The sequence below is a fragment of the Cucurbita pepo genome, chromosome LG14 (genome assembly GCF_002806865.2).
Source record: "Cucurbita pepo subsp. pepo cultivar mu-cu-16 chromosome LG14, ASM280686v2, whole genome shotgun sequence".
NCBI classification, from domain to species: Eukaryota; Viridiplantae; Streptophyta; class Magnoliopsida; order Cucurbitales; family Cucurbitaceae; genus Cucurbita; species Cucurbita pepo.
The window spans coordinates 3489603-3502401 of NC_036651.1; the positions used below are offsets into that span (position 1 = coordinate 3489603).

At 36.2% G+C, this 12799-nt stretch overlaps 2 protein-coding genes across 2 annotated transcripts; one reads left to right on the plus strand and one right to left on the minus strand.

Annotated features, from left to right (window-relative positions):
• The first annotated feature begins 1998 nt into the window (after nucleotides 1–1998).
• Nucleotides 1999–3388, plus strand: LOC111809651 (GATA transcription factor 5-like). Its single transcript, XM_023696028.1, has 2 exons — nucleotides 1999–2427; nucleotides 2528–3388. Exons 1-2 carry the CDS (start codon nucleotides 2146–2148, stop codon nucleotides 3200–3202), a joined length of 957 nt encoding a protein of 318 aa, XP_023551796.1. The 5' UTR covers nucleotides 1999–2145; the 3' UTR covers nucleotides 3203–3388.
• Nucleotides 3389–7064: 3676 nt separating this feature from the next.
• LOC111809637 (leucine-rich repeat receptor-like serine/threonine-protein kinase BAM3) lies at nucleotides 7065–8568 on the minus strand. The gene has a single exon (XM_023696012.1). It carries the CDS (start codon nucleotides 8458–8460, stop codon nucleotides 7207–7209), a length of 1254 nt encoding a protein of 417 aa, XP_023551780.1. The 5' UTR covers nucleotides 8461–8568; the 3' UTR covers nucleotides 7065–7206.
• Between the last annotated feature and the right edge of the window lie 4231 nt (nucleotides 8569–12799).

Below are 12799 nucleotides of genomic sequence, written 5' to 3' on the forward strand. Positions count from 1 at the left end.
ATTTAAATTTACATAACTCAACTGATAAAGATATATATCTCTGATAACAACGAGGTCAAACATTCAAATTTTAATTTTCGGTATTATTGAATTTTGACCTAAAACGGTCAATGATTCATGATGTGCACACTCTACCCAATGCGTGTAAAAGAAAGCCTTTACTTTATTATCAACAAAACCATTGACGATTTTAATATACCATAATTATGATTTTCTCCACTATTTGAGCAACTAAATATTCATTTATGATATCTTTCATAAAAACAACACAAACCCAAAAACCCGAGAATTATTTTTGTATTTTATAAGCATTTGACTTATTTAAATTTTTTTCAATAATTCCCGAACCTATTAGACACATTTTAGCTATTCCTCGCCACTAAAGTTAACAAAATTGTCATGGTCACTGTTGACTTCAACGACTGTCAGAACCTAGATCTTCCTTACGTTTATCGTCGTGGGTGTGAGAAACCCTTTTAACAATGACTAAAACATAAACTTTAACGAGATCGTATAGTTATAATAAACGGATGAAAATGAAAATTTTAAGGTTAAAGATTTTGAGGGATGATTTTACTAAATTGCCCTTGGAGGGATGGGAGTAATGAATGTTTTGTCCCATAAGGAAGAGGGAATCATTGGAGTTTGGTGGGTCGGCGACAAAAGCTGGGCCATTGTCATTTGTCATTGCCTTTCTACCACTTTTTTTCTTCACTTTCCTTCCAAGCCATGTCTTGTCCCCTCCACTCTTTTTCAACCCTTCCCCCCCTCCCTCCACAAAAGGGTATTTTTGGAAATTCATCTTCTTCCGTTAATGACTCGAACAACCTGAACAGAGTACAATCCAACCTAACTTTATATTTTCACAATATGTTAAATTAATAACTAAAATCTCGTAAAACTTATCAAATATTCTTAATTTTCATAATAATTTTGAAAACAGAATAGAGTTGGATTAGGTTATAACCATATTTTCGAGTTAGCCAAGTTCACTCGACAAAAAATAAAACAACTCACGAACCCATTTGCCATCCCAAATAAAAAAAAAAAAAATCTAACCCAACTCGATTAAGTTTGACTAGTTTGAATTGGTCAAGTTATCAGGTCATATAAATACCCATACGAGTCATTTTTTAAATTACATTTATTAATTTTAATATATTTAACTAAACTTATTAATTTAACTTTTTAAAATTCTTTTTATTTCCATACCACTTTTTTGCATTCCAATCAACCCAACAACCCAACAACCCAAAAGAGGAAAAAGAAAAAGAAAAAGAAAAAGAAAAAAGAAAAAAGAAAAAAGAAAAAAAGGAAAAAAGAAAAAAAGAAAAGGGTAAATTAGGAATATGATAATTATTTATTAACTTTATTGTCAGCCGTAATTAGTCGGTGTTTTTGGGAGGCGGGTTTAGGGTTAATCACGCCATTTAAATTTAGAAATTAGAATACGACGAGCGGGAAAAATATTCCTCTCAACGGCCGCCGATTAATCGCCATGCACGTGACCTTCTTTCCTTTATTTATTTATTTTTTTTTTTTTTTAATTACTTCACTCATTTATTAAATTGTAGCGTACGCGTATGCCTCTTTACTATAATAATTCTAATATTTAAAAATTTGCCTGACTCTCATACATTTTTTAATATTAAATTATTTACTAAAAATCTAACCATTTTTTTTTTCGCTTTTTTTTTTAATTATTTAAAAAAATACATCATTATTCGAACAATTCAGACAATACATCATTAATATCAGTTACTCGAGTTAATCTAACCGAACCTAATTTTTACAGTTTTGGTTGGACAGTCTGGATTAATTGAATTCTCCGATCATATGAATATTCGTGCCATTACTGATATGAACTAGTAACCTTCTTGTTATGAATTGGAACTGAAGATAGGTTACATTTTTTAAAATAATTTTTAAAAATATTAAAATAATAATAATAAATAAATAAATAAATAAATAAAGGGGCAGTTTTAGCATAGGGGGGCACGGACGCTTTCAGGCCTCATTCAATGCTCCTTACAGAACTCACCATCCATTTTTGTTCCCAAACAAACTCCATTTTCATCCTTCTCTCTCTCTCCTCTTCTCTGCAACCTGAGCTCTCTCTCTCTCTCTTCACCGGCTTATCGGACCATGGAATGTGTTGATGGAGCTCTCGAGATTCTTCAATTGAGCCCACAGCTCTGTTTTCGCGATAATGGCTGTTTTAATCACCAGAATCTTCCCACCTCCGATGATTTCTTTGTCGACCAACTCCTCGATTTCTCCAATGATGATCAATTTGTTCAAGACCAGACCCCCGACGAGGACGAACACGACCACGACGACTCTGTTTCTCTTTCCGGTCGAGAAATTCATCAGAACTCCATTGTTTCCGATCATCCTTCTTTACCCTCCGGCGAACTTACCGTTCCGGTGTTGTTTTTGTTTCCTTTCCCCTGTTTTTTGAACAGAGTTGCGGGGGTTGTTTTTTTAATTTCTGTAATATTGATGAAGGTTTTGCTGTTTTTAACAGGTGGATGATTTAGCAGACCTCGAATGGTTATCTCATTTCGTTGAGGATTCTTTCTCTGGATTCTCGGCTTCCTTCCCCTCCGCCGGAATTTCTTCCTTGGTGAAATCGTCAAAGGACTCCGCCGCCGTAGACAACCAACCGAGCAACGGTGGTTCCATTTCGCCGCCGGAGAACTGTTTCAAAACCCCCATTCCGGTTAAGGCTAGAACCAAACGGACGAGAACTGGCGGTCGAGTTTGGTGCCTCGCCTCACCGTCGTTGACCGAGTCATCCTCCAGTTCCACAACGTCGTCGTCCTCCTCCTCGTCGCCGGCTAGTCCTTGGCTTATACTTCCCGACCGTTTCGAACCGGAAATTCCAAAGAAGAAACCAAGGAGAAAATCGTTATCAGAAAAGCCCAAAACCAACGTCGGAGCTCAGCCTCCACGGCGGTGCAGCCATTGCGGAGTCCAGAAAACCCCCCAATGGAGAACCGGCCCCCTCGGAGCCAAAACTGTCTGCAACGCTTGCGGCGTCCGATTCAAATCGGGTCGACTATTACCCGAATACCGACCCGCCTGTAGTCCAACTTTCTCCAGCGAATTGCACTCCAACCACCACCGGAAAGTCCTCGAGATGCGCCGTAAAAAGGAAATCGCCGCCCCGGCCGAGTTATTAACCTTAGAACAGAAATAGCATACCATAGTTGTAAGAGGAGGAAGAGAAGAGTAAAGTTTAGGTAAGGAACCGGATTTATCGAACCCGGTTCAATTAATCCGAGTTAGTATACATTTTCCCCCTCCTCGGTTCGCCGTAGGTTTGTAGCAATGTACGTACGTAACCGTCTAGAGAAAAAAACAAAAATTATTATGTATTTCTAAATTTGAATTTCTTTTATTATTAAAATTTTAGATTAAATCACATTTAACTGCAAAATGTATTTTTCACAATAAGTTCCGTATTTTATAACGTAATTTATTTTATTATAGAAGAATAATACACGTAATAAATAATAATATAATATTTAATTCGACAGTTACTTAAAAAAAATAATAATAATAAATAAAATATTAAATTGTCGGAGGGAGAGGAATTTGGGTGAGTTTTAAACGGCTTTAGTGGCCGTTGGAAGGCGTAAAAATTATGAAGGACGAGGCGGGGCGACAAATGTAATTTAACATATTAATTAACTTTAATTTCTAATTATGGCGTAATAATTAGTTGAAACTGTTGGGCCGTTTTGGTTTCATAAAAAAGTCAAGGCCCATTAATTAATTTACTATTTTTAAAAAATATAGTAATTCAAGTAAAAAGGATTTCGTGTAATTTTTGTAAAGAATAAAAATTAGAGAAATAAAAATAGGGGCCACGTGGTTTGGTGTGACGTGGAAAATATCAGAAAAGATCAAAGATGAAAAGACTAAAATGCCCTTGAGTGAGTTTTGTAAATTATTACGTGGCATTCATAAGTTGGTTTTATTTTATTTTTTTTTTTTTTTGGAAATTATTCACATGCAGCAATTATGGGTGTGGATGGAGGTGGGAAATGGAATAATTATAGCAAAAAATAAAAAAAATAATAAAAAAGGAAAAAAAATGCATTTTTTATTTTTCCAAAAGGCAAATTTTTGGGGGTTTCTTTTTACCTGAATTCGAGCTTATACTTATACCTATCATTGTCACACCCCACTAATATTTCTTTTTAGGAAAATTAAATTAATTAATTAATTAAAAGAAATTAAAATTCCTTTTGTGCAGTGCCCATATTTTGCAAGAATATATTCAGTTTTATTTATTTATTTATTTATTTTTCCAAAAGGAAATATCCTTATAGACACCCAACATGTACCAATAGCATGGTGCCCACGTGTAATGTGTATTTGGAATAACTTTTTTTTTTAATTAAAAAATTAAAAATATATATTCTTCCACTTAAATTCAGAAGTTAAATTACAAGTTTAGTCTGTAAATATATATATATATTAATGAAGTAAATAAATTAGTCGGTTTCCCGAAAAGATAATATAAACGAGAAAGTATTCGAAACCCAGAATGATTAATAGAGAAATGCGGTATTTGTGTGTTGAATTGGGATGGTTGCGTTCAAAAGAAGTGATCTTGGAATCGATTTTTAATGTAGAAAAGCAATTTGATTCAACCATAATTTGGTCCTTCCCCATATCCCTTCCAAAAATTATGCAAGAGCTTGTCCATATCTATCATGAATTACTTCCTTTATACCTTAACGAGATTCGAGTAACTGATGAACTCAGAGTACTTTCTAATTATATACACGTTTTTGGTTTGATATAGTAATTCTAGTTGTGTGGGTGATATAGTGTGAGATCTCAGATCGGTTGGAGAGAGAACGAAATATTATTTATAAGGGTGTGAAAAGACACGTTTTAAACCTTGAGGGGAAGCTCTGAGAGAAAAGCCAAAAGTAGGCCATATTTGTTAGTGGTGGACTTCGACTGTTATAAATGGGTTTAGAACCTGAAATTGGGCGGTGTGCTAGTAGGGACATTGGACACCAAGGGGTTGATTGTGGGTGTCAGTGCTAGATGTCACAATCGTACTTTGATGGCAGCGGACTTGTGATTGTGCAGCACTCACTCCCTAACAACAAGTGAGTTAAGCCTATTCGTTCTTGCGTCGCTTACGGTCAAGCGATGTATGCTCGAGCCTCTGGCCCCGGTTCAAGAAGAAAGTTTTAGAAAACGGGGACAAAAGAGTTCTAAAAGCAAGATTTGAGAAATTGGAAATTGTGTTATATGGGAATGTAAGTAAAAAGTCAACAACAACGGCTTACTACATATAACTATTAGGTACGAAGAATTTGAAAACTAGTCATATCCCCTTATAGTACATTTTGGGGCATTTTAGCTCTCGCAGGTGTAGACACGATTTTGGTGAAAGATCATACACCCTCGTACTGACCCAATATGGAATGGTAAAAACCTATCTAGGATAAAAGCATGTAAAAGGGGTTTGGAATGAGCATGCAGCCATGGACAACACGTCTTAGACAAGCAAGATCGGGATATCTGTCATGCGGCCATTGACAACACGCCTTAGACATGCATGACGGTGACACTAGACACCAGACAATGTGCCAGCATGGACAATGGGCCCAGGATCAGAATCAGACATCAGACGATATGCCAACGAAGACGTTGGACCCCAAGAGGAGTGAATTGTGAGATCCCATCTTGATTGGAGGGGATTTGTGGATTGTGAAATCTCATCTCGATTGGATAACGAAATATTTCTTATAAAGGTGTGGAAACTTATTCGGTTACACAAAGAACTGAGACAATATATTTTTGCAACTTGGGTCGATGAAAATTTTATTTTTGATGGGCAGTTATTTTTCTCTAATTTTGAAATTCTCGACATGAAATTATAACCTATAAGACGAGGTGGGTGGACCGATTGCGATGTGTGGTGGATTTCTAACCTAACTAGATGAGGTTAGGCATAAGGTAAGTGGGTTGGGCAATGGGTGGTCTAGTCCACCAAAAAAGAGTAAAGGACAAATCCGAGAGCCCACTCGTTTCTACGGTAAACAACTTCGAGATTCAATTAAAATTTTGTAAAGTTCTAATATTAACATTTATAAGTCACAACACATCACTGACTGACGTAGGGTGACGTTCTTAGATTAATTGACTTCGTAAATATTCCACCTAATAAGGCCAAAATAGGTGGGGCAAATTGAGGCCCAATAAGCACAAAATGGATGTGACCCAAATTATGCCCAATAGGCTTCCTAATCTTCCATTTCTAATGTGATATTTATATAACAATTTGTGGGGAGCTCGAGCCCTCGAAACCCAAAATTTCGGATTGATTGGACTCGTGATCCGAACAAGTCAAATAGAATTCACAGCTCAACTCTCTATTTTTTAGTTAGATTAGGTCGTTGTGTACACATTACATTAATAATTAAATCTCATACAACTCTGAGATCCCAACAAAACATTCATTATAAGCGTGTGAAAACCTCTCCCTAGCAGTGGATTACAACGGGCTTGGACCGTTAGAGTTACTATCTATCTTACAAGTAAGGTTCCCAACAAAACATTTCTTATAAAGGTATGAAAACCTCTCCTTAGCCGTGGACAACAACGGGCTTGGACCATTATAGTTACAGTTACTATCTATCTTACAAGTAAGGTAGGATAGGGTTGAGTTGTAAATTAGCCGATGTGGGACTTTCATCCCTTAATCGAGGCTCGACTCCTTTTTCTTTTGGAGTCCTTTGTTCGATATTTGAAGATTTACCAATCTATTGGCACGACTAAGTTTAGGGCATAACTCTGATACCAAGTTAGAAATCACGGATCTCTAGAATGGTCTGATATTGTACACTTTGAGCATAAGCTCTCGTGGCGTACGAGGCTCGATTATAGTCTAGTTTTCGAGAAATAAATGAGTTTGGATAGGAGGTCCCGTGAAGAAATAGAGAGATATCCATCAACGGTTAGGAAGGAAGTGAAACACACTCACATGCTGTCTAGAACACATATGTCAGAATCACATAATAACAATAAAATAAAAAAATAAAATCTCCCAATTCCCAATTAATTATTTATCAACATTCATCATTACAAACTCTCCAATTAATCTTAATCCCAAAAAAAACATGTCTAAATCAATCAACCTTAGCATCCTAAACAACACACTCTGTTTTTTTTTTATGGGATTACCGGCCCGGCGCTCCGGCATTCGGCGGAGGATTTCTGCTCGCCTCCTTGGCAGAAGAACAAGAATGTTGGGCAACGGAACAGGCAGTTACCGGCGAGTGTCACGGTGGCCGAGTCCGGTTTCATCAGCCGTAGCGGCTCTGGGATTGGACCGAATAGATAGTTTCCGCCCAATAATAGTCTTACTAACGGTGACATTCCGGGCTCTGGTTTGGCGGTTTTGAAGGCGTAGAGAACCGGAATCATTCCGTTGAAGTTGTTGTTCTCCAGTGACAAAGCAGAGAGCTTCGGCATTAACGCTAGGAACGGCGGCAGAAATCCAGTGATTTCGTTGTCGCTTAAATCGACGGCGATGAGACTACTCCGACCACCGCTGGAATTTGGTGTTTCCACGGCGGAGAATTGGTTGAAAGAGAGTGTAAGTTGTTCCAAAGACGGATGTTCAAACAGAGCCGCCGGAACAGAGCCACTGAATCGATTATGACTCAGATCCACAACTTGAAGATTACCCAAATCGCCAATACTACTCGGAATCATTCCTTCAAAGCTATTATTCCTCATCGATAATTGAACCAACGACGCCGGAAAACCCGCCGGAAGCACTCCAGAAAACCCATTATCACTTCCATCCAAATAATACAAATTCTTCAAAACACCCAAATCAGGAAACGCACCGGTGAACCCATTAGACTGCAATTCCAGCCGCTTCAAACTAACAAGCCCCACAAAACTCGCCGGAACAGAGCCATTAAACCCATTTCCATTCAAATAAAGCTCCTCGAGCGCAGAGAGCGAGCCGATTGAGGGCGGAACCTCGCCGGAAAACGAGTTGGAAGAGAGAGTGAGTGAACGCAACCGAGTCAAATTGGAGAACGAGTCGGGAATCGGACCATAGAAGAAATTATTGGAGAAATCGAGCGATTGCAGAAAAGGGAGGTTCCAGAAAACAGAGGAAATGGAGGCGGAGTAGCCAGCGTGGTCGAGGGTGAGGTCAGTGACTCGGGAGACGCCGGAGACGACGTCGTCGCAGCGGAAACCGCAGGTGAACTTGTGGCCGAAGAGATTATCACATGGGTCGAGAGAGAAATCCCAGGATTCGAGACAGGAACCGGAGGGGATAGAGGTCGGGTCGAGAGCGTTCTTGAGCTGTTTGAGAACCTGGGTGTCTTCCCAGTGGGTCTTGGCTTGAAGGGGAAGGAGGAGCGCCATTAAAAGGGGAAAGAGGAGAAGAAGGAGAGAAGCCATTAACAGAGACAGAGAGAGCGAGAGAGAGAGGCAGGGGAAGATGGTGGTGATATGATTTGGGGGAGTGGGGGTTTTAAAACAGAGGAGGTGTCAGAGCAATCAACGATGGTATTGGAACTTTGTATTTAAAGTTTGGAAGTGATGTCGTGGGTTTTGGGGGAAACGAAAGGCACACACCCAAACGGGGGCCTTTTGCCAAAAAAAAAAAAAAAAAAACAAATCATGTCTCTTTTTTTTTTAAATAAAAATAATATTAAAAACTAAAGTATAAAATATATATATATATGTATTTTGAAAAGTGTTTTTATCAAAAAAATAGAAAAGAAAATTATGTGCAAAACTAAAATATATATTTTTTAATTACTTTTTAAAGTATTTTTTTATTTTTTATTTTTAAATTTAAGGATATTTTTTTTATAAAAAGTATTAATTGGGGATTTTTTAATTATTTTTTTATATAAAAATTTGAAGTTTATATAGATTTTTTTTTTATTTTTTAATTTAAATGTATGATTGAAACTTTTTTAAAATATATATATTTTTAGACAAAATGTATACCTATATTAAAAAAATAAAATAAATATTTTTTTTAGAAAGATTTAAATACTATTTAATTAGTTAATAAACTATCAGACTGACTGGTGACATTTTTTTATTGGATGACGTGGTCACTTAAACGGCCAAAAAAGCCAAGTTGGATAGGATTGGATTCAATCCCTATATTTAATATTAAATATGCAATAATTCATCCTTAAATTTTATAATAATTTAATAATAATATTTTATAAATATACTTGGACTTGAGTTCATTAATTTTTTAAGTTCATAAAAGAACTAAAAATATTTATTAATGATTTTTTAAAAATATATTTTGATATTTATTTTATTTATTATATTTAGAGTTTTACATTTCTCTCATTATTATTATCCATTCCTTTAATAAGTTAATCATTTTAAGGGGATAACGTCATAATTAAGAATATAATAAGATAACTTATTAGTAGATATAGGTGAAAAAAGTAGTCCCTAATAAGATGAATGTGATCAGTCTACGTGGTCCATGACAAAGACATGTCGGGCTTGAGTTTGATCATGTGATCCATGATTTATGGGACGTCATAAGAGTACATAATATGGGTAGTATTATAGGTAATTTTAGATTAAATATTATCAAACTCAAAGGCGAGCATCCCATTACATGCTGAGTGTAGTCCAAATGAGCAGGGACTAATGTTACGAGTAATCTTGAACCAAAGAGCATAACTAGGGTTAGATAGTTTAGAGGTAATCAAGTGACTTAAGGCAACATGGCGAGCCTGTTTATGAGTTTGGTCCAAATTTGATCCTACCCTCTGCCCAAATGAGCCCGAGGGGAAATATATCTTGGGTCAATGCCCAAGTTGTTGAGTCAAATTAAGGTCGAGGCTAACCCTAGCCTCAACATGGTCGGTCAACTTTGGAACAACCCTAATAGTTTCATTCTCATTGCTTACGCTAAACTCACCATATTAAGCTAATAATTAATATATTTATTCACTAAATTATGCTCGGATTAACTTTAATGATATTAAGCGGATGATCGTGATACCTAGGTTGTTATATTAATGCTTGGTTTGTAAGAGTAGTTGGTGTCGTGTTCTATCTGTTAGTACCTAATTTTAACCATTTTTTTAAAATTTTCCAAATCATACTTTTTTTTTTAATATATTCTTTTTTTTAATTATTGTTAAATAAATTATTGTCCTTGGTACAACCACCAAAACTTTAATTTATTTAATCATGATTAAATATAGTTAGACTATTTTACAATTTTTTTTAAATCTTTTTTTTCATTAAATTTGCATTTTATTTGGATCCTTGCTATAAAAATAAATAAATAACTCAAGCGTTATTTATTTATATATTCGGACCTTTTTTTTTAATTAACAAATGTGGGATGAGATTTTAGTTATTAATGTGGAAATGTGGAACCAAAAAAGTCAATCGATCCGAAAGGCCCAATTTTTCGGTCTTTCCCTTCGGGACTTTATAATTAATTAAGCTTCAGAGACATTTTTTCTAATAGGACAACCATTCAAACTGTTATTAATTATCTCAGACGATAAAGTAATATAGACATTAAATTAGTAAGTAAAGGAGTAGAGTGTTATACCCATAATGGCAAAGTCTAGTAACGACTAAAAACATCACTAACTAACGTACATTTTGACATCGATAGCATTGGGCACATGGAATCATGTGTGAGTTACCCAAAAACAATTTGAATAAATTACCGATTGAACTTATTATTATATAATAAGATTTTTTGAATTGAAAAAATTTACAGCTCCGACAATTAGATTGAGTCTGAAAAATATTTGAACTCAACTCGAAACCATACATGCAATAAACTAATTTTATCACGATCTATATAAAGAAATAATTATTTTCTATTATTGATTGCACGCTCATTTACTATCATATCTATTGTTATCGGGTCAATTGTTGTTATTAAGTCGATCTATTGTCGATAGTATGTTTTATTTGCTATTGTGTGATATTAATAGATATTAATATAGACAAACGGTTAAAAATATTTAGTGCTAAATTATAATTTACCATATATATTATATTTGATATTTTATTATAAGGCAAACATAGATATTTGTCTTCTTACTGTGGGTATGTGATTATGCAAACATTTTCATGGTATAAGAGCTCTTTCGGTTTAGCAGTCCCGATCCTTTTTTTTCAATGGCTTCTGAATCCTCTATTGTTATTCCTCATCACCCCTGGTGGCTTTGACGCCGCAGGGGCAGTCTCCATGGCTGCCGCAAGCGGAGCCGATTGATTACTCTTCGGCTCCACCCTTTTGACCTTCAAATCACTTTTCGTCATACTATGTACATACAACCTCACTTTCTCCAACATAATCAGTTTCCCTTAGCCAACGTAGCTCTCTCATTCTCTTTCCAATCTTCCCTTCATCCTTCACTTAAACTCTAACCTAAACCTATCGACCTTCTGCAGAGATTTACCTTTGGAATCTGGGCGTTGCACTGACCTCTTCGCCAACCAAGTTGCCGCCTCCCTTCTCGTCAAAATTGGCTTCTTCACCCACTGTGGCAACTCTACCGGCTTCAACATTGTCTTTGTCCCTTGCTCTAGGTTTTCCCTTCTACTTCTTGGGTTGACATATTCTCACTTGAGCCAAGGCAGCATCGTCATTGAGCGACGATCCCTCTTCATGGGCTAGACATATTCTCGTCGAAGCCAAGGCAGCATCGTCGCTGAGCGATGATCCCTCTTCATGGGTTAGACATATTCTCGCCGAAGTCAAGGCAGCATCTTCGCTGAGCGACGATCCCTCTGTAGTTTTCTATGGCCAAGAAAGTGTTTCTCTACGCCTCCTCCGAACCAGGTTGTCGACATCTTCACGAAAAATATTTTTTGACATCTCTTTGAATTTTTTAGATCCAAGCGTCACGTTCGTTGAAATACGACGCTCAGCTTGCGGAGGGTGTTAAGGATATTTAGTGTTAAATTATAGTTTACCATATATATCATATTTGATATTATTTGTCCATTTATTGTTATTTCCATTTATTAGTCTTTCTGTCATTTATTTGATTATAAATAATATAACTTTGACACCATTCAGGTGGAATGGATTATGCAAACATTCTCACAAACATATATATATACGTCGCATATGACTTTATTTTCTACCCAAAATAATTATTAGGTTTATATATCGAGAAATTATCTGTCAAAATTATTATCTGTTTTAGCTCATTATATATCGTCGTTAACCTCGCGATTTTAAAACACGACGGTTAGGAAGATGTTTCTACACTAAGAGTGTTTCGTTCCCTCTCCAACCGATATGGGATTTCACAAACTATCGCCACTCGTCATCAGTATCGCCCACCGTCACCCATTTTTTTAGATCCTTTCTTCAATGTTTTTTTTTTTTTCTTTCTCCGTCTTCCTCCTTTCTCTGTTCTTCCTAAACTTAAAATTTCTCGTCGATTCCAGTGTTAGGTATTGAATAACGGTATTGATAACCCATGACGACGACGTGTTTGCTACCCATACTTAAGTATTGATGTAACTCATGAGATTATGATTAAAAACCTCCAAATGTTAGATCTCATGAAGTTAAAACATGATCTAACCGTCCAGATGTTAGGATCGATACCAGTTGTTAGGATCGCACAACAACGCACACGCTCGATCTAGATGAACACAAAGAGAAGGATAGAGAGAAGTTGCAAGGAGAACTCTGGCTAAAAGGATTTTTTATTGATGACTTCAGGCATGTACAACAAGAGAGTACAGAGAATAGAAAAGTACATTT